General features: G+C 43.7%; 2 protein-coding genes across 2 annotated transcripts; one reads left to right on the top strand and one right to left on the bottom strand.

The window, feature by feature from the left end:
* Nucleotides 1-674: 674 nt before the first annotated feature.
* supt6h (SPT6 homolog, histone chaperone and transcription elongation factor) lies at nt 675-20,021 on the bottom strand. The gene is made up of 37 exons (XM_056411691.1): nt 19,898-20,021; nt 18,620-18,730; nt 18,370-18,531; nt 18,056-18,129; nt 17,767-17,950; nt 17,529-17,610; nt 17,096-17,345; nt 16,834-16,935; nt 16,552-16,665; nt 16,319-16,408; nt 15,972-16,114; nt 15,655-15,800; nt 15,389-15,499; nt 14,984-15,264; nt 14,737-14,891; nt 14,069-14,264; nt 13,758-13,897; nt 13,445-13,562; nt 13,248-13,324; nt 13,016-13,151; nt 12,736-12,873; nt 12,402-12,569; nt 12,167-12,294; nt 11,835-12,042; nt 11,424-11,571; nt 11,089-11,231; nt 10,849-10,989; nt 10,455-10,650; nt 9,658-9,803; nt 9,489-9,581; nt 9,243-9,356; nt 8,993-9,117; nt 6,509-6,621; nt 6,338-6,415; nt 6,044-6,234; nt 4,914-5,230; nt 675-954 (listed from the first exon to the last, which is right to left on the bottom strand). Exons 2-37 carry the CDS (start codon nt 18,717-18,719, stop codon nt 762-764), a joined length of 5,301 nt encoding a protein of 1,766 aa, XP_056267666.1. The 5' UTR covers nt 18,720-18,730; nt 19,898-20,021; the 3' UTR covers nt 675-761.
* Nucleotides 20,022-20,357: 336 nt separating this feature from the next.
* sdf2 (stromal cell-derived factor 2) lies at nt 20,358-23,854 on the top strand. The gene is made up of 3 exons (XM_056408334.1): nt 20,358-20,559; nt 21,308-21,504; nt 22,492-23,854. The coding sequence occupies exons 1-3, from the start codon at nt 20,376-20,378 to the stop codon at nt 22,789-22,791; spliced, it is 681 nt and encodes a 226-aa protein (XP_056264309.1). The 5' UTR covers nt 20,358-20,375; the 3' UTR covers nt 22,792-23,854.

Genomic DNA, 23,854 nt, shown 5'->3' on the forward strand with positions numbered 1-23,854 from the left:
GTGGTGGAGACAGATGCCGAGCAGTAGCTCAAGCTCACATGAAGGCTTCATCCAATTCATTCAGATATATATTGTTTAAATCAGCCTCTACCCTCACACTTGGCCCGTGTGTCGGTACGGTTCCAGGTGTTTGTTTTGACAGATGTGAAGAGCAGAGGCTTGAGGTTCAAACAGAAAAAAACAGGCTTTATTTATTCTGACGCATTCCATACAAAAATGATATTTCCTGATTTGCTTGGCAAAATGCTATTTTTGGCAACTGCTCGCAAAAAATCCACCGACCGTAAAGTGGATTCTGGAAACTGCAACTGTGCCCCTCTGTCAAAGCCATTCGTGGATCAAACTAAAAACAATCGCAAAAATAAAGGACAGCTTGTCTGACATTGTCTGTGTAGGTCCATTTCCTATATTAAACTGCTGTCTGATATTCAAGTTTCTTTTTTTTGTTGCCATTGTACTGACATTCTGCATGACACATACAGTAATCCGACTGTACAGAACACTATGCAGCTGGAGGAGTGGGCTGCCGGGAGCTGGTGAATCATCTGGGATGACATACAGGAAGACGAGAGGAAGGAGATGAAGCGCGGTACCGGACTGATAAACCGCAGCTACGATATCAGGGGCGCATATGAACGGACAGTCAGGGCCTCGTGGGTTGGGGGAGGGGCTTAAGGTGGAGGGCTATCCAGATGAAGAAGCAGCACAACGGATGTTTGAGTTGGGGGGCGGGGGGGTGTAGCGAATCCCCCCTCCGTGTCCTATCGGTCCATCTCGTCCAGGAGGGGCGTGGCGTCTCCGGCGATGGACATGGGCGTGCTCTCGATCATCGGGCTGGGCGACGGCCGCGGCGTCATCCTCTGGGTTTTCTTCCGCCCCTCTGCTTCTTTTTCCTTCAGCCACTGCTCGGCCATCTTGCCCCAGTCCACTGCGGAGGCGTTGCTGCCGCTGGCCCTGCAAGGAGGGAGAACAGACGGGGAGCGGTGTTAGTCAAAGGCAGCGACGTATCGAATGGCCTTCAAAGATGCAGATTGTGGGTCTAGCGCCATCTAATGGCAGAAAAACAACAACTCATTGATATCGTTCAACAACTGTCACATCTGTCGGTCCGCTCTACGGACAGACGTGCATTCCCAACGGCCAGCCGCTCTGAGCGGCCACGCCCCGCGACCATACCTGCAAACTCACGAGGGGTGAAAAAAGTGACAATGGGGTGGGGGTCCTCTGGTCTGACGAAGTCAGTGCCCACAAACCCTTCTAATAAGAATATAATAGATGTATATATATATATATGTCCGCCACACCTTGAAATATTCAGTAATATTTATTTTGCATGGGCCCAGGTGTGAATAGGAGCGAGGCCCATTCAGAGAAATCTCTACGGCCCACTTGAGCGACAATCACACAGGTTAACAAGTCCTACGTTACACTATTTTACAAATCAAGTAACTTCCTGAATTGTGTGCACTTGAACACTTTTTTAATTTCTAAATTATTTTAGAAATTAATTCCTTTTGTTCCTTATTTTATCCAATAACCAATAATATATAATATATCATAAACCTTCCCACCCACCCTGTCTGTGATATCCCATCAGAGGCCCCCACCCCGGGAAGTGGCTGAATGGAGAAGGGGTGGGGGGGTTTCTGTGAGATTCACACACTGAATTCCTGCTGGAAATCACTTCTACATATAGACTCTGGTTCGGTGCTTCGTGACGTCACAGCACAGAACCAGAGTCCTTACATGTCATGTGACTGTTTCCATGGTGACGGACAAGGTCACGGAGATCGAAGGCACTGACGAGAAGTGACTTCCACCAGGAAACCTGTTTAAACTTTATATGTATGTACATGTTGTGTATGTATATATGTACTTATGTGTGTGCATACTACTGTTTATATCTGTCACGGGACACAGCATGTAAATATCTAATCTTTCATGGAACAATGTAATTATCAGGCCAGCAGAACATTGTACAATGGTGCTAAAACGCAAGCGCGCGATTAACATCCGCTAGCTAAACGGCGCTAGTCTTAATTAACCGTCTTCACTTTAACTTCTACACAGTTAATAACTGTCAAAATATAAAAGCGAGCGAACATAACATGAATATATATATGGTGCTTATGTACGTTTCTCACCAGTAAACACCAAGAGACTCGCATCAACAGCTGCGTCACTGTCTGTGTTACGCTGGTCTAACTTGTTTGTTTAAGACAATAATTACAGCACCAGTCATGGCAAAACCCGCTACTGCCCCCTACTGGCGAACACAAGTATAACAATATTTAAAAATCATTCAAATTAGGAAAATTGGAAAAGTAGCACATCTTCAAATTTAAGAAGCTGGAACCATAAAATGTTTTTAAATTATTTAAAGTGAAATTATTATCAACAATTGTTATTTTTCCCCGTCTCTTAAGCAACTAATTGATTAATCTAATAATATTTTTAGCTGAACGTTGGTAGTTTTACAACAAAATGTATAAAGTAGAAATATTATTAATGATATAATGATAGTAATACAAAATGTGTGTTGTCATTATATATCATATGGTTAAAGTCATTCATAAACCAACTTCCCTTTCTTTGGCCTGAACAACAAGGACTCGTGAGCTCTGCTGAGCCATGACTCTGTTCCCTGAGTCGTCTGTTCTGCCTCTACCTGGCTGTCACTAACACTATAACACAAATTTTTCTTTGGCTCTCTTCGAAGGCGGTCGCATTTTCTCTCCCTCTCCTCCCCATGACCTTCCCTTCCCTGCTTGGCTTCTCTCGTCATGTCTTGTCTTGTTTTATACTTGAGAGACTCTCCTCATCGCTCTTGAACTAAAAACCATGGACCGATCAACTGATCATCTGATCAACTGGTCTCTCAACGCATTGACACCGCTTCTCGACGGAAGCTTGGGTTGGGAACCTGCCCGTCCTGCCGGGACGTTGCAGCTGGTTACACGATGGACGCGTCGTGTGCCTAGCAGCCCTTTCCGTGGAGGACGAGATGACATCTACCTATTCGGAACTATGATTACAGGATTTCTGCTGTTTGGATTTGGCGTTGCCCTGGTCTATCGGAAAATTAAGGAAACGGTGACAGCCGTTAAAAGCCCCCTAAGGCTGCCCGACGAAATTGGATCGATTTGAAATGGGAGGAAAGTGGTGGAATAGTAGGTGCGCAAATTGGATGTAGCTGCTGGAAGACCAAACAATCCCAATCTTATCTGCTTTCGGCTCCCTCAACCAGAACGGGCCTTGGCCAAGGCCGTTACTGGAACAACAACTCCCCTGAAGATCACTGAAGTGAGAACCTCTCTCATTCCCTTCCCCCTATCCACAGACACCTGTGGTTGTTTTCTCCCAGGACCTTTCAAGGCTATCTCCATGGCAACGACCATCTTGCGGACTGAGAACTCTGTCTGTTGTGGCCTGGGGGAGGACGACATACCAGAACACGCACACACGAACTTTCAATAATACTGATTGCATTCACTACCCCCCTCCCCCCATCCCACGCCTTCGCCTGCTTTTTACCCCCAGTGTGACCGGACGGGGCTGTGGCTGGCGCTGCTGTGATGGCGCCGGACCGGCTGGCTGCTTGTCGGTGCTGGTTACCTTCTGCCCCCAATGGATGGGCTTAGATCACCCAGTTGTTGGATTACCTCCCCTCCCCCCTTCCTACTCGTTGCAAGTCATGTCTAAAATGTATGTGCTTATGTGCTAAGGTGTTTTTTTCCTGCTCCCACACTGTACCCCTCTCGGGGCATAGTCGGGGGGTTGGTGTTTTTTCTCGCCTTCTTCCCTCATGTTATGCTGTAATCTTTCATCCACCCTTTCTTGTAATTTCGATGCTTTTGTACCTGTACTCTGGCAAACGACAAATAAATATATCTATCTATCTATCTATCTATCTTCTATACGATACCTGCCATAAATATCATGATACCAGAATTCGATACAATACCATAAAAACAATATGATACCATAAATACGATGCTGGTATATTTATCTATAATAGTAATAAATAAAACATCTGTATGGTTCACTTTTTACCAACTTTTTCAACACTTAACAAATGGCAGTATTATAAGTATTAATACAGCCAGATATGAATGAAACTACATGGAGCCATCATAGCATTGATGATACACTATGAGGCCGTTAGTCAGTATCTGACCAGATGATACAGAGTTCATCAGGATGAGCAGCTGTAGAGTTACAGAACTTTACAGACTGTCTGCCTTGGAGACAAAGAACTGAAACATTTCACTTCTGGAATCATCTTTTTCTTCTTCTTTTTTTTAAAAGCTGAAGACTTTAAGTCTCAAAAGCTCCGCCACTTCACGCCACTCGCTGTGAGCGCTGCGCAGCGCAATGCGTGCAGACAGCTTGACACGGAGCAGCGAGCGCGCTCTGATCGCTCGCTCTTAATGAAGTATTGATACAACAAATATGCTCAATCACATCGTGTTTAACGTACGGGTACTTTGTTAGCATCGCTACACCGTGCAGCGTGACAGCAGCAGATGTAGCGGGGTGACATTCAAGCTAACCCGAACCCCCTAAACTCTGTCGACATCTGAACGCTGATTGGCCGAGATGCGACAAAAACTCTTCGGATCTACACGATTCACTTGGATGACCTATTTTGATTTCAAAACGGTGAATTTCACCGAAAGGTGACAAGTTTGCAGGTATGCACGACGACGCGGCAAGCGATTGGCCCGCTCCCAACGAGCACGCATTGTGAGCAGCCACATCCCTAAAGGGCACGGCACTGACACCTCACTGTCCATGAAAACATGAAGGAGGACATGAAGAGTTTTACTACCAAAATGAAAAGGGATGCCTTTTCAGGAAGCGCCTGGTTGGAGTACATCAGGTCGCCCACACATATTCTCCCCTGTACTTACTTTGGCGCCACCGGCGGCTGCTGCTGCTGCGTCTGCGGCTGAGTCTGCGTCTGCTGCTGCGGTGTCCTTCCTCTGGATGAGGTCGAGGATGTCGGAGTACCGGATGAGTGGCTGTGGTGACCGCTGTGGTCGGGATGGCTGTGGTGTGACCCATGGCTGCTGCCGCCGTGTGGAGGGCCGTGCGAGTGAGAGTGTGAGGACTGCGGGGTGGAGCTGCTGTACTGCGGCGTGCCCAGCGCCTGCTGGCTCGGCGTGGTGTAAGAGTAGCTGGGCGTCATCAAGGGAGTCGCAATGGGCTGCTGAGGCGTGGAAAATACCTGCAGAGGAGAAAGTACTGGTCATGAATGTGGCTCAAGGAGTTACCAGAGAAAAGTATATCTTTATATATATATATATATATATTCTACTAGTGGGTTTCATAAGGTGCTGCAACCAAAATTAAGAACAATATTATATTTTTAATTTAATTTGATCAGGTTATTCATTTTAATAATTTATCATATTTCTGACTATAAATAAATGATATTATGGTACAGTAACAATTTAACTTTTTTATAGAGGAACAGAACACAGTTCACATTTTAAAAAACCGTGGAACTGAATCGTGAAGAAGAGTGACTGAGCACAAAGTCCATGTTTCATTTTGTGTTGGTATTCTGCTTTGTCATTTTTGTCACAATTTCTGGATAAAAACATATTTGGCTAATGAATCTGCAGGACAGAGCACCACGTATGCAGATTCTGTGAGTTATTTACTGCATCTTACTATTTGTATTATTTTATAAAAAAACTTAAAAACGGGCTTTCACCAAAAAACGTGTTGGAGGAATGACGTACACATTGTCCACATGATCAGAGGGTTCAGTTACTGATAGATCAGGAAGCAACCTGTGTAATATGGGCGTATGAATAAAAAGTTACCAATGTCCCATTCAACGGTTGTATGAGGAGGAAAACTCTACTTTCTCATACAAACAGCAATGACATGACATAGAAAGAAACCGTCACCGTTATCACAAGATGTGATGCATCTGTATTTGTCTTCTTCTTCATTTATGTTGCATTGATCGTGTTTGGAGCCACCAACATCTCCATCACAACCTCTTTCCACCCGCAGGAGTTACACTCACATGATAAGCAGAGGAGCTCCCCCCCCCTCCTCCCCCTTGTCCTCCTGTGCTGCCACCGTAGCCATACTGGCTGGAGCCCCACTGTGCGGGGGTGGTGTTGGGGTTCTGGCCCTGGCCTGTGACTGAGGCGATGGCACTGAACATCTGAGAGGTCATGTTGCGTGGGAGGGCGTTGACAGCTCGCGTCAAGTCTAGAGAGGAAGGAATACATAAGGAAAAAGTCAAATGTGCTACAACTCCACTCGAAGATGTAGATGTGTGTGTGTGTGTGTGTACGGAGGTGGGCGGACTCACCTGCCATGTTGATATTGGCTGGGGTGGCGTTCAGGGACGCGGGAGTCCTTGTTCGGCTGCTGTTGCTGGGAGTGACGCCTGTGGGAGAAGGGAACATGTTAGTTTATAACCCACAGCATCCTTCAACCGGCGTAAAATACACAATTAATAATAGGTAGAGTGCTTCCAGACCTGGCACAGGCTCTTGGTAATGGTCCTTAAACCAACGGAATAGTCCATTCACTGTCGGGAATACTTGTGAACGATAGCGGAAGCCGTCCGGGGTGATGGTCACATACTCGACCCTAGACACGCAAAAAAGATGGCTTGTTGAAATTCAGTTCTACTCGTCTTTAAACATTGTTTTCAATCAAAGTAAACATCTAACACAACTAGGGCTGGGCAGGTTAACGCGTTAACCTTGCATTAACGCATCAATTAATTAACGCAGGTTTAACAAACATGGAGAATCTCAACAAATGACGGCAGGTATGAGACTCAAGACACACATCACACGGAGAATACACGAGTTGGATGAAAAGGAGAGGACTGCAAAAGCGACAGCTTCACAACGTGCACCCTGTTGCTCTCACTGGGGACGACTGGACATCGGGGGACCAGACGTCCTCTTTCCCCGGACATGTCCTGCTTTTGAGACCTAAAAAATGCGTCCGGCAGGGATTCCAAAAACGTCGGGATTTTGCTTCGTCGGATATTTGTGTTTCTCTGGGTTTTCACAAACTAGTATTTACCCCTTACAAGTTTTGGAAATGGTATCTCCCTTACGTTCCACCTTCTTGCGTGAGCTGACAGAATAGAGAACAGTCATTGGTCGACCGATCTCAGGGTTGCCAGATACACGATAATTATCCTCCAAATACAACCATGTTGAGCCTTTGGTACGATACTTCACCATCTCCAACCTGGCAACACGGAGCACCTCGCCGCCTCCACTAGTTCATTGTTGTTTGTGCGGCATGCTATAAACTACTACCAGCGCCGCCGCTCCCATAATGCACTACGCGCTGTGCGTAGGGCACCACGTCCTGAGGGGGCTCCACAAAATAGGCAACTAAAAAATCCTCATTGTTATAATAATTATAATGCCGATATTATTTCAGTCTAGAAATATTAGGCACCTTTTAGGCATGTATATCACAAAACAGGCAGAACAAGAGAGATGTTTACTTCGGAGTTACTGTGCATTATATTGATGAGAAGTGGGCGCTGCATTCACACGCCCTGACACTTTACTGAAGTTGCACAGCAGTGGAATGTGTCAAATAAAGTCACCACACTGAGCAGATAGTGCACGAAATATGATCGCTGCTGCGAGACAACTGCCTTGTGATCATGTCCCTGCTTCGCTCAGTCTCCAGCGCTCTGTCACAGTGTCTCTGCATAACAGCGTTGGACAATGTCCTGACAGATTTTATGGCACTTTAGTTCATATGGCAGTACATTTAAAATAAGTGTCAAGTTCTAGGAATTGACAAACTGCACTGAAAGTGTTTTCTGGTGTCTCACTCTAACAGGGACAACAAATGTTATGGCACTTTCATTCATATGGCAGAACATTTAAAATAGAAGTGCGCTATACACTACTTTTGAATTAATTATTGGATTTTGCGAATACAAATGCGATTAATCGTGATTAATCAGGGAAATCATGCGATTAATCGCGATTAAAATTTTTTATCGTTGCCCAGCCCTAAACACAACATGTCTTGGGAGAAAAGCAGCTGTGCGATAGAGTGGATAAGAATGACGTGGTGTTTAGTAATTTGAAACATTTAGATATTTATGACTGGGCCAATGAAGTGCACATCACCCTGATGGGACTTTGATTTGTGATATTTAGAGCAGGGGTTCTCAACCTTTTGGAGCTTAACCCTTGTGTTGCCTTAGGGTCATTTTGACCCGAATCAATATTACACCCTCCCCCCGCCTTAGGATTAATTTGACCCCATTCAATGTTTAATGTCGGTGTTCTTTCGGTAGTCAACAAACAAACATAAAGTGCCTCACACTTAAACTTGGAAAACAATATTAATTCTAATAATTTTCTGGAGGTTTTAATTGCTGGCGTCAAATTGAACCCAAAGGGTAAAATATGTTAGTAAATATAAAGGTAACAGGAGGGTGAAACATTGAATCGGGTCAAAATGACCCAAAGGCGGGGGGAGGGTGTAATATTGATTCGGGTCAAAATGACCCTAAGGCAACACAAGGGTTAAGGACCACTTTGGATCGTTAAAAATAATCTTAGGACCTCAATCCCATATAAATCAGGATCCAACCATGATAATAAAAAGAGAAACAACTGGGCTGTATGAACATCAGCTGTTATCTATTCAAGCTCATAGTGGCTCAGGGTTTTCTGAGCCAGTAAATAAATACAAAATATCTAAAATAACTATTCGCCACTAGATGGCGCAATGCTGCCGGCCTCCCCAGTGATTGAGAATAGCCGATTAGAGCATTGAATGGCATCGCACGCCATTTCTATGGATTTAATACGAGCCAATGCTGATTTGAGGAAAAGCAGCATCAACTATTATGTTTTAAACCAGCCTCCACTAAAATGAGTCCAACTTGTTTACTCAACATTTTCAATTCTGGCATCATTACAGCAGATAATCAGAAAACTAAATATTCAAAAACATTTCTGCTCACCGTGGTTTTCCGCGAGGCTGGTAGCCCAGTATGAATTTCCCTGGCATATCTTTACACGCCGAAAGAAAGTAGGGGATGAAAGTAGGCTTCTCCCTCTTTGTCTTGACCAATAACTCCTCCATTTTCTATCAGAGAGAGAACCAGACACAACCAGATATGAGAGCTGCAACTTGTGACAAAAACAAGTAGTAGAATGAGACGAGTTATGCAAGAGTAACAGTAAGAATGATATCACAGTGAACAAGTATACCTCCTTTTTCCCCCAGAGGCCGTCCTGGAAGTACTTATGCCCCAGTAGATCCCTGGCAAATGACGCCATCGGCTGAATGTACCGAGCAGTGATTTCATCCAGATCTTCAAACTCCTGCAGAGAATGCGAGCGACTTTTAAGGAACATGCAGCAGACAAAGAAGCACCGACGTTTCACAACATACTTTCTGTAGGTTTGACTATGAAGCACAAGATCATGCTTAGCAAAGAAGGGAAAACAGCGTACGTCAGTATTGATCCAGAGAGTGTGCCCCAAGCTGAACGCGTTCTCTTTGCCTTCTTCTCTCACATCCACATGTTGGTAGATGCCTTCGGCCACCTTCAAAACACCCCACAGTTAGACTGGGATACGTCGAGTTGCTGCCACGTTAAGGGCCTCTCTATCGGTTTCTTACCTTCCAGGTGACTGTGAGGTGGTTCTCTCCCTTGCTGCTGGGTCTGATGATCAAGTCCCCCTGGTCCAGGGTCTCCATCATCTTCTCTGCCTGGTTGAAACTAATATTGTGGAAGTTGGGGTGGGCAATCACACGCTTGATGTATGCTGGAAAAACAGGAGGAAAGCAAAAAACAGTATAAGGACAGTGATGTGGAGGTACTTGTTGTTATGTAACCGTGTATGAGGAAACAATACACACAAGTAGTGCACTGTTATATTAGTTATTTATATTCAAGCAACTTTTATCATAATTATTATTATCTCTGCCAGGAGGGCCATGCAATCGCTTGTGTGTGTGTGTTCACATAATCCGTGAGTGTGTATCCGTGACTGTCTACAGCAAATATTATGCATTCTGCTTTTAATTATTGCAGCTGATTCCTCACGCATCATTCATTAACTAGCCCTCGGCTGATTGGGGTGCTAGTGAAAACACATCTGAGTGCATCTCCAACCCCCAGTGTCTGCTCTGCATCCAGAGAAAAAGTGTGTGTGGGGGGGGGGGAACAGTTTGCTCACTTTAGGTGTTTAGCTACCAGTACACACACTGCCGAGTACCTCTCTACCACTCAGCCGCTGCTATGCCGGCAGACAGCTTATAGGCCATTCGTGTCGAGACAGGGTGGGGGGGTCGGCCAATTGGGGGTTTGAGTTCATTCAATCACACAACACAGCAGCGGTCGTTGAAGACACATCTGGCAGAGATCTGAATTCTACTGAGCGCATGCTTCCAGTTAATCCTGTGATTATACTGACGTGTTCGCTGTTGTTTCTTCTTGAGCTCCTCCTCATGCTTTTGGTCTTCGGACTCCGTGTCAAAGTCATAGTAGCTGTCTTTGGGGAGCTTCCACTCATTAGCCTTGTCCATCAAATCTGAGGTGCGGCATGTGAGGTCGACGCTGAACTTTTCAATGTCGATTTTCATGATGCGAACGTGAACTGTCATGCCCACCTGAAAGAAGAGGAAGCTAGTGTTACACAGGTGGCACAATTTAACAAGACAGGAAACACAGAAATAGGCAACAGTTAATCATGGATCTATCAGGCACCAACTGCAAACTCATTCAAAGAGACATTTAAATGTGAAATTGGCAAAAGTAAATCATCAGCAAACCACAAAAAATGAAGACAACAACAAACAACGCCCCACCTTGACCCTCTCCTCAGGGTGTTTGACCACTTTGTCACTGAGAAACTTGGTGGGAATGAATCCATGGACGCCATTATCTAATCTGCACCGCACCCCAATGGCCTGACCTGGACATGAGCCGCTGTCAAAGTGATTCCACACCTAAAGCAGGAACACAAAAGAAAAAAAGTTTAGATGTCAGACGTCGAGCTCTTTTGGACCACTAAGTCGTCAAAAGAAGAACGCTCGGGTGTCTCGTACCTCACTGAGTTCAGGGAAGTTGTCCTGCTGGCAGAAGGGACACTGCCACAGGCCCGTAGAATCATTACGGATGGCCTGGTCATAGCTCTCTCCCTGAGGCCGCCGGTGAGCAATACCAGTTACTATACTGGTGATCAGCTTACCTGGAAGAAAAGGAGAGAAAAACCATCAACCAACCAAGCTGCATCTGTACTAGGGCTGGTATTTCAGCGTCATTCCTTTACACAAGCCGTGTGCCACCGTCTTAGTGCGAGTGGATACAATATATTATAGTTTTTTTTGGTGAAATTGAATTTAAGAGGTAAGTATGTTGCCTTCAAAGTGGTGTACATTACCAATATAAAAGGTCTCAGGAGTCTCCTTGGTGAGCAGGTTGAAGACCTCCTCAGTGTTGGGGACTCTGTAGGCGACCCTCAGGTCTTTGTATCTGCAGCTCAGCTCTGCTCGGATATCATACAGAGTGATCCCCTTGTTGCCGTAACCCTACATGCACAAAGCAACAAGGAAAACAGGAGTGAAATCTTTGTGAGAGGAGAGTGGATGAGAAGTTCGAGTGGTTAAGTATTCAGCCTGATTGCGAATGCTGAAAGTGAGTGCTTTTCATTAAAAAAAAATATATATAGTCAAATTTAAAATATTCTTTGACAGCCCTATTCGGCACTGCAGAATATGTATCCAAGCTGTAAATAAATATCAGACATTGCTGCAGTCAAAGCCACAACACAAACACAAACACACACACTGACCTGTCTCTCAAGCTCTTCAGCAAAGGCATCCAAGTCCAGATCTTTGAGACGTTCTGGATTTTCCAAGATCTCCTCCAGAGCTCCGGCTGGGTTGGCGTCTTCTGCCGACTCATCGTACTCCAGAGCGTCCACAGCCATCTTGCGAGCCCACTCGTACGTCTCAGGGTGGACACGAGATCCATCCAGAACCTCAATGTACGAGTCAGTACTGTGTGGAAGGTTTGGGAGAAGAAAAAACAATGCTGACTTCTGACAATAAAATAATTTGCACCATAGGAAATAGTCTGAGTGTATAACAGATGTGTATGATGCAACCTAGTCAAGGTACCAACCTGTCCCCAAGCGATGCTGTGTCGATCTTGATGAAACCGGCACAGTTGATAAAAACTTTGGGGCCCATGTGACACATTGTGACCAGCTGAGTTCTGTTTTCAAGTCGAGTGTTATTCTGCTTCAGAATCTACACAAACACACGGTGGGTTCAGAACGACTCAGTTCAGCAGAAAAGACTCAATACTTTTGTACGGGACCAAAAATAATGAAAGACAGCCAAATAATAAAATCTACCTTGAGCAGTTGGGAGCCCTTTCTTGGCCCCAGTCCACAGACAAACTGGACGAGGCTCTGCGTGTGAGGATGGGCAATGGACTTGTTCACATCCACTCCAACCTCATTTACCCGGTTGATGAATTCACAGTAAAGAGCACAGAGCAGATCTTCCTTCACCACATGTTCCTGAGATGGTGAGAAATAAAAAATGTGAAATGCTGTTTCACACAGGTATAGCTACAAGATCATGCTTAATTATATGTCTACAAGAATCCAGGCCGTGATCATTTCTAAATAAACCATAAATATATAGATGGTGATAAAAAACAAACACAAGTCCCAAATGTCTCACCTGCAGTGGGTGAAGTTTGAGGCAGAGAATGTCTTCATCAGAGCTGCACACCTGAGAATACTCAATCAGGGGATCCTGGATCTTCCTGGCTATCGACACAGCCTGTCGCAGTAAGGGAGGGTAATCCCTAAAATCAACCTGCAGAGATAGAAAGCAGGGTGTCAGGGGAACGTGAGCATCACAGTGAGCATTGGGCACCATCTAGGATCCACCAGTTAATTAAATTGCTTTCGTTAACTGCCATAGTCAAATATCAAAATCACTGATGATGAACATTTACCTCAGATCTCTTGCTGTTCATGTACAGTGTCGCCAACTCATTGTCAACAAGTTCCACACCAACAGCCGGCACAGAGGACTCCTGCTCCAGCTCGCTGATCGCCCTCTTGATGTCCTCCATCATCATCTGAGCATCTCTGCACACACAGCATTATTTCAACATTTCTACCTCATCTCCTTTATAACTCGTTATTAATGCTGTTCAAAATGTCCAGATGAAAACAATTATTTACCGGTTTTCCCCAGCAACAGCTACCACATGAGGTTTCTTGCCGGACAGAAACTTCTTGAGAGTTTCGATGTCAAAGGCCTGAAGATAGAACAAACACACACACACACACACACAAATGAGTGATTATCTCAAAAATCCATCCCTGAACAAAAGCATCCGTTGACTGCAGAGAAGCACATTTGTGTTCCCTTCATGTACCTTCTTCTCTCTGTCATCCTCCTTAAAGGCATTCCTCCTCTTCATGAAGTAGGGCAGACGCAAGAAGTCGACCACCTCCCCTTCCCCATTGATCAGAGCACAGAAAACTGGTGTATCTCTGTTGGAGCAACATGTGCAAGTAAGAACCTGTACTATGTCACTTAAGTGTGTCTTTTTATGCAGTAAACTGTGCTTGGTCTTGTAGGAACGTACAGCGTTTCTCCCACATCTTAAAGTGAGCACTCTATTGTTCATACCAAACATTGTTGCTACTAATATATCCGAGGAAAAATAAATATTGTGGGGTGCATACCTGCTGGGCGCGTAGGCTACACCCAGCACCCGGATGCCTTTGCCCTGACTCTCATCCATCAGATCATCGTCTTCCTCAACCTGCTGGTCTGGTCGGTAAGGAGACACCTTGAGCCAGTTGTACAACCGACGGCAGCAGGCCTATGAGGAGGAATGAGGAATGTTCACAATGAGTTCTTAGGTTAAACCACCAATCAATGTTGCTCTATCGTTTGAGAGATATGTTGAATGTGTTAAGAGTTTACTGTGTTTTCTCTGTGTAACACTATTTCAACTATGTATTGTTACAATGAAGATATCATGAGAACTTACCCTGACGATGCTCTCTTTGGCCTCAGTGATCAGTTTGCTCTTGAGCTCCTTGGCCATCTGGGGGTAGAGGAACTGGGTGAGCGCTCTCTCTATGGCTAGAGTACGCTGCCTGTTCCATTCCTGCACCTGGTGACTGAACTCATCCCTGTAGTAGAACTGTTTGATCTCATCAAAGTATGTCTGGTCCCCAGCATACCTAAAGACAAGCAGAGAGAAGACACAAGAGAGAAGCAGAGTCAGAAAGGAGAGCCTTAATATTTACAGTCATAAAAAGCCTCATGTTCTTCTGACAAGAATGTGGAGAACGAAACGCAAAAAGAAATTAAACTCGAGGGACCTATCCTACTTATCAACCCTCCTTTTTTCTTCTTCTTTACAAACGTCCACGCTATACAGATGCTAAAAATGGCACAACACATCAGATCCTGTGCTAAGTAATCACCAATGGATGTGTTATTATTACAAGACCGTGGGATGGTTATACGTCTATGATTTCCTCCATCTGTCTGATTAAATCTGACTTCATTTCAGTGGGGAGCTTCCTTGGTCTGTCTATACTCATGGATTAACATCTGGATTCAGACGGTGCATCCTACGCAGATCTGGCAGACCAACGTCGTTGAACATTCTCCATTTTAATTGTTGTCAGTGTTTGTCACTTTGCTTACCCTTTGACCCCGATAAGGTCGATACAGATGTCAATGGAAAGCAGCCCCTCCTCCACTGCCAGGCACATCTTCAAGAACTGATCCCCATTCAGCTCTTTTACGGCCTTGTTCTTAAGATACTTGAAGGAGTAGGCAAAATGAGCCTCGTCTACCTCCTACAGGAAGTCAGCAAATGGCAATGCAGATTTAGCGGAGCCCTTTTTTGTTGTTCTCAGAATGTCTGTGAATATATCCAGCATGTCCATACCTTTTTGCCCTTCTTTGTCGGCTTGATGTTGATCTTGGCCCTCTCCTGAAAGGTCTGTCGGAGAACATGTCGGACCAGCGGTTCACGCGCAATCTGCATGGCCACCATGTACCTGGTTCCCTCCAGCACTGCCTCAGGAGTGCTGAACTGACTGCAAACATAATCTTTGGCGAGCTCTACCGGTTCAGCTGGGAACTGCTCGGTCTCGTGACGCTGGTAACTGTCTCTCAAATTTTCTCCAAACTGCTCTGGAGTTAACCCAAACTTTTTAGCCAGGCCATCTGCAGTAAGGAAGAAACAGAGAAAGAAGTTGAAGCTCTACCAAGCTAGGGGGAAAAAACTGAAATAAAAATGTATAGAGTGAACACAGAGACTGTGGTTTGCAAGGTAAAAAAGGAGACTAACCAAGTCCCACGCTCTGACAGATGGTGTACATATCTCTACGAGACGCCAGCTTGAGGTCAGGTGCTTTCTGATCTTCTTCTTCTACCTCTACCTCCAATTCTTCTTCTTCACCTAAAGAGGCAACACACAAAATCAGTCACGTAGCAAATTGTTACAACAAGGCTCAGCTCCTAACTAAACATGCGTTTCAACTAGAACTGACCAATTCTGCAGTATCGGTCCATCCTCATCTAATGAAATGGTAAATTCAGACATATTCATCTTACCATCCTCTGTCACTTCTTTGATCTTCTTGAGCCTCTTCTTACTCGGCTTGGCAATATTCTGCATCTTGGGGATGTCTCGGCCGTAGTAAAGCAGAAAGTGGTTGTACACATCACCCAGCTCTTCGAGAGTCTGCACATCTTTTAGCCTTTACAAAATGAGAAGATAGGTCAGAAATGGATAGGAAACCGATTTGTTTATTGTCGACCATCATGTGAACTTTAGCAATTTCATTTTCTGTAAGTATGTCTGCAGTCACACAACATAAAACACATAATAAGAGATTATCTTTTTTCACGCCTCGGCCCTCGAGACGTACCTCTCCAGGTCAGGGGTGTCCAGAGGACGGATGCCGTCAGCCAAAGGCTTGTCAGGGTCGGCTGAGATCTGCTCGAACTGGTAAGACTGCATCTTTCGAAACAGACGGGTCAGGTTCTGCTTCCGTGTCTTCAGTTGAGTCCACTGGCGGATGAAAATGTTTAAGTCAAGAAACCAGAAGTGGCATACAAATGCCAAGATGATTGATTACTTAAAACAATGATTAATTAATCTTAGAGTGGATTATTAGAAGATGGGCTGTGCACCCATAGGAATCACCCTTTCATACAATGTCTTTCCGTTCAGTCTGTAATCTATTCTTCTGCACAAATGCGATACAAACTTTACCTTTTCATCCCACTGCCACACTTTCCACAGGTCATTGATGTTTAGCTCAGGCTCCACATATTCTTTCCTGTAGAAAGCTATGAATGGGACCTGGAGAGAAGGAAATGTGTTATATGTGATAATGTCACATCCTTTCTTAAAGACATGACGTTATTGTATTTTAAAAGGAAAAATAACCTCAAAGAAAACAGATAAAAGAAATGTATTACATCGGTACGGTGAGTTCACTGTACCTCAAATTGTTGATTCCTCATGAAGTTGAGGGCCTCTTTAATCTTAGCAATTGTGCTAGGGCCTTTCCTGCTGAAGTTTGTGGTTGTTCCCCTGTCTAGATAATCTGTGCTCTCCTGGTTAGGGAACACAAATAAAAAAAAGCATCTAGATGTGATCTAGAACCAAATGATCAATCCCACAAAAAGGGAAATCTAACTGAAAATCCAAGAAAGTTCTTTGCATTCTTTGTGCGTGCATATCGCATGGATGCATTTCTGAGTTGTGGATGTCAAAGGACGCACCTGCATGGAGATAGTAAGAGTGGAGAAGCCATGTCTGAAGATCCACTCTGCTTCCTCTTCCAGCTCATCATCCTCAGCAGGTTTAACAGGGATGGATCGTAACTATAAGACGGAGCACAGATCAGAAATAGGGACTCAAATTAGATCAATGACTAAATAAGATGTCCCGGCTTAATTATACATAAATGTGAGAAAGCAGTCATTAAGAACCTATATGCTCCATATAAAAATGTAACTACAGTGAATCAACACTGACACACACCTGAAATCTTTCGGGCATATCTGTAGAGCGGATCTCATTGTCTTGGTCAGTCATGTGACTACTTTCCAGCTCACTGGGCTCGTAGATCTCAAAGATGCTCTTCCTCCCCTGCCTCCTCTTCGTCTGCTTCTTGGGTCGGTCCCAACCTTCTTCATCCTGGTCCTCTTCCTCCCCCTGGTCGTAATTGTCTGCATCGAAGTCAGCAAAGTCAAAGTCTCCACCAAATATTTCTTGGGCCTCCTGGAGGGCTCTGTGGGAGGATGAACAGCGAAGAGGAGCGAAGCATTGATTATGTGTTTCACTTCACTCACGTCTGAAAGCAGTTTGCCATTTTTCATTTGTTGTCTCATTGTTAACAAATGCTTATTAGCAGGCGTTTTGCCCTACCAATGATGAATCTTTTAGAGAGATATGCTGTATAAACTATACTCACGCGTCTGTGTATCCTGAGAATTTCTTGCCCCTCTTTTTGGTGATGGGTTGGCCATCATCATCAACAATAAAATCGTCTATATCTGTAAGACAAAAGAAGAAAAAAGCAAATCAATTATAAAGCACATTATTTAGAAATCAGACGTGAGACTAAGTTTACATTACTGATTTTCAATTATTTTTGCAACTTTTAGAGACTCAGGTCTTCAGAAATCTAAAACCCCTTATTCCTGGCCTACCTGACTCCTCGTCCTCTCCTTCTTCTTCATCATCTGCGTGGTGGATAGGCTCATCGACAGCCTCGCCTTCCTCTAGCTCTCCCTCTGTATCACCATGAAATATCTCATCTGCGATCTGGTCCTTCTGGTCATCATCATCGTCTTCATCATCATCAAGCGTTTTTACACGGTCGTATTTCTTTTTCTGTGACACAAGACGGCTAGAATAAGATTTATCAAGTGTACGGAAATGTGGGAGGCTTTAAGTACATTTGTACACACTTACTACAGAGATAGTACTATATCTTACCCTCCGTTTCACTTTTACACCCAAGTTTTCCTCAATTAGGTCTAGATCATCTTCATCGAGGCGGTCGTCAAAATCTGCAAAGAGGAAAAGTCTCAGTCAGAGGAAACTACTGCTACAACTGTAAAGACAGTTCTCTTGTTTTTATGTGTGATACACGGGATTATATTTTACAAAACGCCGATATTATAATTCCTGAAGTTGTGGGACATTAATACAGACAATGAACAAAAAGGGATTTCTTTGTTTTTGCGAGTGAGAGCCATGTGGGGGAGAAATAGGAACGACACACTGTGTGTTGGATATGATGCACTTACTGCGCTTTTTTCGGCGATGCCGAACTTCTTCTTCTGAGTCACTCCCTGCTGCACTTGCATTTGGACGTGCCTCCTCTTCCCCTTCCTCCTCTCCATCATCAATGAGTCCACGTAAATTTCCTCGCTCATCCTGGTCTTCTGTGTTCTCTTCTTCCTCTTCATCTGTTCAGAAATGAGAGATAGGTGTATCAAATGTCATGCAACCCCACCTTTGAAACACATGTTCAGAACTGAACAATTGAAATCTTACCATCTTCCTCCAAAAACCTCTGGGTCTTTTGGGGTTTGAGGTCTTTCTCTTCAAACTCCTCCTCTGACTCCTCAGCCTCGCTCTCAATAAAGTCTGACATGATTGCTGTTTCTGAGAACACGTGAGGATGAGGATGTCAGTAAACATGCTCAACACCATCAATGCATTAGTCACAAATACAAAAACCAAAGACACACAATAACCCATGCAATATATTCTAGTGTTATGATACAATTTCAATTTCACCGCTTAACATTCAAGTTCCTTTCATTTCCGCTTCAAGATTGGAAAATCATCTAATTTCCTCTTATGTGTGAAAGTACAACACATACATACATTATTCATCAACTTGTTCCAGCTCTTCATTAAGATTAAATAATAACATTGAGTAAAATATTTAAATGTTTTCATTATGGCTGCACCATTACACCGAATGGAGACATTCTAAATGCTGTGTTAGTGTTTTCAACCAACATTCCCACGTCAGATTAGGACATTTTTCTAGAGTTTAAAATCTCCTCCGGAATTTAAAATGAAGTGCTGTGTATTTGACCAATGTTGGATTGTCATTTTTTTTATTTGACCTGACCATTGTTTTCATTCTGGCTCAGCGGCCAACAGCAGGTTGCAACAAAACTAGATTTATCTGGCGTAAAAGACAGAACACGTTACAATAACGATGTCGCATTGCGTACACCGATGGCGTGAATCAACCCTGCGCCTTCGCGCGGTCCTTTACATGCAACTGCAGCTCTGATGAGCGTTTTGGGCAACAAGCTGTAACGCTGACGTTATAGAGCGTACGTTGCATTACCTGTGTCTACGTTAGCTTACATTACTCTACCTGTGATCAGCTATCTTACGTTAGTTTACATGTCACCTATTTAGTTTACCTGTAACGCCGTTAGCTTACGTTAGTTTACCTGTGAGTGACGTTAACGCAACCGATGCAAGTTGGCTAGCGAGCGACCGATTACCAAGTAACGTTGACGTTATCTGGCATTCATCGTCATCTTTACGTTGTTGTTTTTAAATATGTGTGCAGCTAACGATACGTCAGCTGAACAAGAAATATCAATCCAACCGATGTCCCTGTGGCATAAATAGACAAAGGCCTCTGAGCCAACTTCGCAGTCTAACGTTTAACATATCAGTGTGTTAGCTTAGCATTAGCTAGAACGACAACAACGGCCACCTGCACGAGCGTTGGCCATTTAACGACTGTTGGCGAAGCAGCAGAGATACGATCGCACATTATTACGGTAGAATTTGACTTACGCGTTTCACCGCAGCGGTGTACTCCGTTAATGTTTACAATAATAACGGGATTTTGTTGTGTTTTGTGTTTCAGGGAGCTTGTACTTGTAAAAATGGCCGACAACGAGCGGCATGATGGCCATTCCGGGATGTCGCGTCCATCCTTCCCGGGAGAAACGCGACGCCCCCTACTGTCCAACCTCGACCCTCAAGGAAATAAAACGACTGAATGAGACTAAATGAAGTAAAAAAACTGTTTGTATTTAATGGTGATTATGATAATATTATCATACACATAAAAATACAGTCATAGTTAAGCTAATAATAACCCTAAATGTACACAAAATAAACTCGAGAGGTGTGTGCAGTGCGAACTCCGAGCCACTAGGGGGCGCTGTTTCACGCGCTCCACCGTGGCACGCGGTCCCGCTTTAATGACGTAGCGAAAGTGTATACAAATCTTTCAGAGGTATCGGCGGCTGCTTTGGATTGAGTAGGAATGGGTCATTTAGATTGTACTGTTCTCCCACACTCTCTACCAACCATTTTGTTATTGTTAACCTCTGTATTTGGACTGTCACTTGGTTCGGAACTGGGGTTTGTGACGTGCGGATCCGTCCTTAAACTGTTAAATATAAAGCACAATGTGAGACTACACTCGCACGACGTACGCTACGGCTCCGGTGAGTTTCCTCATAACACGAATATTAAGCATTAATAAACATAAATCGTGTTTTTCATCTACATTAACCTAATTCACGGATTTCTGCGTACACATGATATGATATGATATATACCTTTATTCGTCCCACAGTGGGGAAATTAAAAAAATCACAGCAGCGGTGCACATCACATATGTTATCAGTGTTAACTTGACATAATTAATGCTGTCGCCATTATGTGTAACGACACTGTAAAATATTGGTAGGCTACATATCCAATATTGGTGACGTAGCCTCTTTTCGGGGATATTTACAACGCAAATATTACTGAAGCGATGAACATGCAGTCAGTATATATGAAAACAATTAACGTTTGGATTTATCCTAAAAATAGAAGAAGCACATTCTCTTTCTTTTAACCAGCAGAGTAAAGAAAGTGTTTCCCCTCAGATTCATAAAGACAATTTAAATTTAAATCCAGTTGCAAACATTCTGCAAATACAGGAATAGTGTAGTCCTCACAGTTAACCACAATCTGTTTGACAACATGAGCCCTTGGGTTCAAAGTCAAGCCTAAAACAACAACCAACAACTAAGCCCTTAAAGTGATTTGACAGACCTTCATACCATGAATAAACAGTCTAAAGTTTCTAAACCTTCCTTAATTACACTTTTTTTTGTCCGCAAAAATCCTAGGTTGGTTTTTACTTATTAAAATCTCGGTTGGTTCACTTTAAGTATCATTTCTTAACATCTGTGTGTGAGACAGGTAGCGGCCAGCAGTCTGTAACAGGGGTGACGACAGTGGAAGACAGCAATAGCTACTGGAGTGTCCGTGGGACAGGTGACACCTCGTGCCATCGCGGCACCCCGGTCAAATGCGGACAGAATATTCGTCTCACCCATGTCAACACAGGACGTAACCTGCACAGCCACTACTTCTCCTCCCCGCTGTCCTCTAACCAGGTGGGTGGTGTGAGAAGTACATGGGAAAGATAAGAGGTTTCATGTTATGTGAAGCATCATCCACATAGCTGCCTGCAGAGGATGAGAAATGACTTTGATGTCTTGAAGACAGTTTGACATTTCCAGCATCTTTCAAAAAGTTGAATTTTAATATTGTTATACCTCATCTTGGACCTGTCAACTCCACTGATCGATTCATTGCAGTACCATTTCTGATGCGTAGTAATATATGTAAAATGCAGATGTGGATGCTCACATTGAGTGGAGACCAATGTTTTGAGGTAGAACTGAATTGACTGCAGCTTTTGCACTTCAGGAAATTGACCAGACTCTGGGAAAACAGCCTGGGGTCAACAAAAATCTCTCCAATATTGAGGAAGTGTGAAAACACTGTCGTTGAAGTGTCACAGGGGTGGAAGACACGTGCCATGCGATTTTAGAAATGTGTCAACAGTCAGACACTTTGGTATTTTGTTTATACCGTGGTAATTATTCTCTTAACATTCCTCTGTGTATCGGATGATTGTGGACACTGTCCAGCAGCTCGTGCGTCAGCTTATCTGAGCATCCTCAGAACCTGACTGGTGACTAAGGGCTATCTGGCTTTCACGTTGTAAATCAATAAACAGGACTGCTTCAGGACACTTCTAGATTTTCAGGATTGTTGCATCAATGTGACGAAGTCTCTTTCCAGTTGGGTATGGGAAGAAAAAAAACATTGTCTGGTTATTTGATATGTAAACAGTTTCTCAGTGTTTGTCCCAAAAAATACCATGTCTTAGTTTACTGTGTTTGGATATTTAGCTTGGTAAATAATGGGATCTGTGAAAGCTGTTCTTATTGAACAAAAATGAAAGCCAACTGTTAGCTGAAGATTAAAAAGAAAACACAAGTATCATCTACGTCTGGAAACGTAAGTGATTTTAAAATGTCACAAAAGCATCCTCTCTATTCCTTTCTTCTCATCTCCTTCCCTCTGTTCCACAGGAAGTGAGTGCCTTCGGCGACGAAGGGGAAGGGGACCACCTGGATGACTGGACAGTTCAGTGTGGGGGATCTGTGTGGAAGCGCGAGGAGGCCGTCCGCTTCCGTCACAAGTCCACCGACGCACTACTGTCGGTGACGGGGGAGCAGTATGGACGGCCGATCCACGGCCAGAGGGAAGTTCACGCCATGTTGGGCCCCAGTCAGCACAGCCTGTGGAAGGCCATGGAGGGCATCTTTATGAAGCCCAGCGAGAACCTGGCAGGCAGCCGAGACTACAGCCACCTACACACAGAGTTCTGAACTCAACGTTTCTTCTTTGTGTCCCATTGTCCTCTCCGTCTACCATTGTATTCCCACGTCTGTCTCTCATATGTTCCAGCAACCTCTCATTTCCGTCTCGCATCATCTTTTGACTATCGATCATCTTTTGAGGAGACTGTGCCAAAGTATGTCCTGGATCAGGGTACAATAACTTTATCAATCCATACCAACCTCTCTCGATTATTGAGTTTTACGAAACACAACTTGAAATCACATTTGACTAGAATTAAAGTTTGCCTTAAAAGGTACAAAGAGACATAAAGGTATTCAAAATACTGTTTCACTTGACGAAGACATTGTTATCCCTGTTGGATGCGTTACATCCTCTCAGCTGTTATTATTTGTGAAAGCACTGCCAACAGCTGTCACACCACAACACAGAAGGCAGTGCAGGTTTTGCAGATTAGTATTAATTCATCAAGTAAGTCTTGGGCTTTGTGGAATTTAAAAAAAACAGTGTTACACTTGTGCCTTTATTCTTTTTAAAATGTAGTAGAATAGGTATTTAAGCTGTGGAGCCGTTAGAACTTTTGGGAACATAAGAATTTAATTGTGTTTTTATGGCATTTGTAAGCCATATTATACTCAATAAGCAGTGTTACCTTTGTAAATTACTTTTCCCCCCTGAAAGTCTCATTAAGTGTTTAATATAAATGATTCAACACGAACTGATGTGACAGAATATGCAGTTTTTCTTTCTTCTGAGGTGTTTTTCTATATCTGCATCATTGAACTGGCTGCTGTTTGTCAGATTCTAAGTGCTGGAAGAGTGTACAATGTTTTACATTCACGCTGTCTGCATACATACGTGTTAGATCAACTCTGTTCGGGAGGTTCATGTGAGCAACAAACATGCAATGAATACCTCATATTAAAGTGATCTTTATGCATAGTAGTATTAGAGTGACTCATTTATTGGATCTTGTTCTTTTTTGACTGGGTCCTGTGGTGGAAATGTTAATCCTCATAGAATTAAAACTGTAATATATTGGGTTTTATTGCAATAAATAAAATCAGCCTCTCACCCACCTGAGCTGTTGAA

Source organism: Pseudoliparis swirei, chromosome 3 (assembly GCF_029220125.1).
Source record: "Pseudoliparis swirei isolate HS2019 ecotype Mariana Trench chromosome 3, NWPU_hadal_v1, whole genome shotgun sequence".
NCBI lineage: Eukaryota > Metazoa > Chordata > Actinopteri > Perciformes > Liparidae > Pseudoliparis > Pseudoliparis swirei.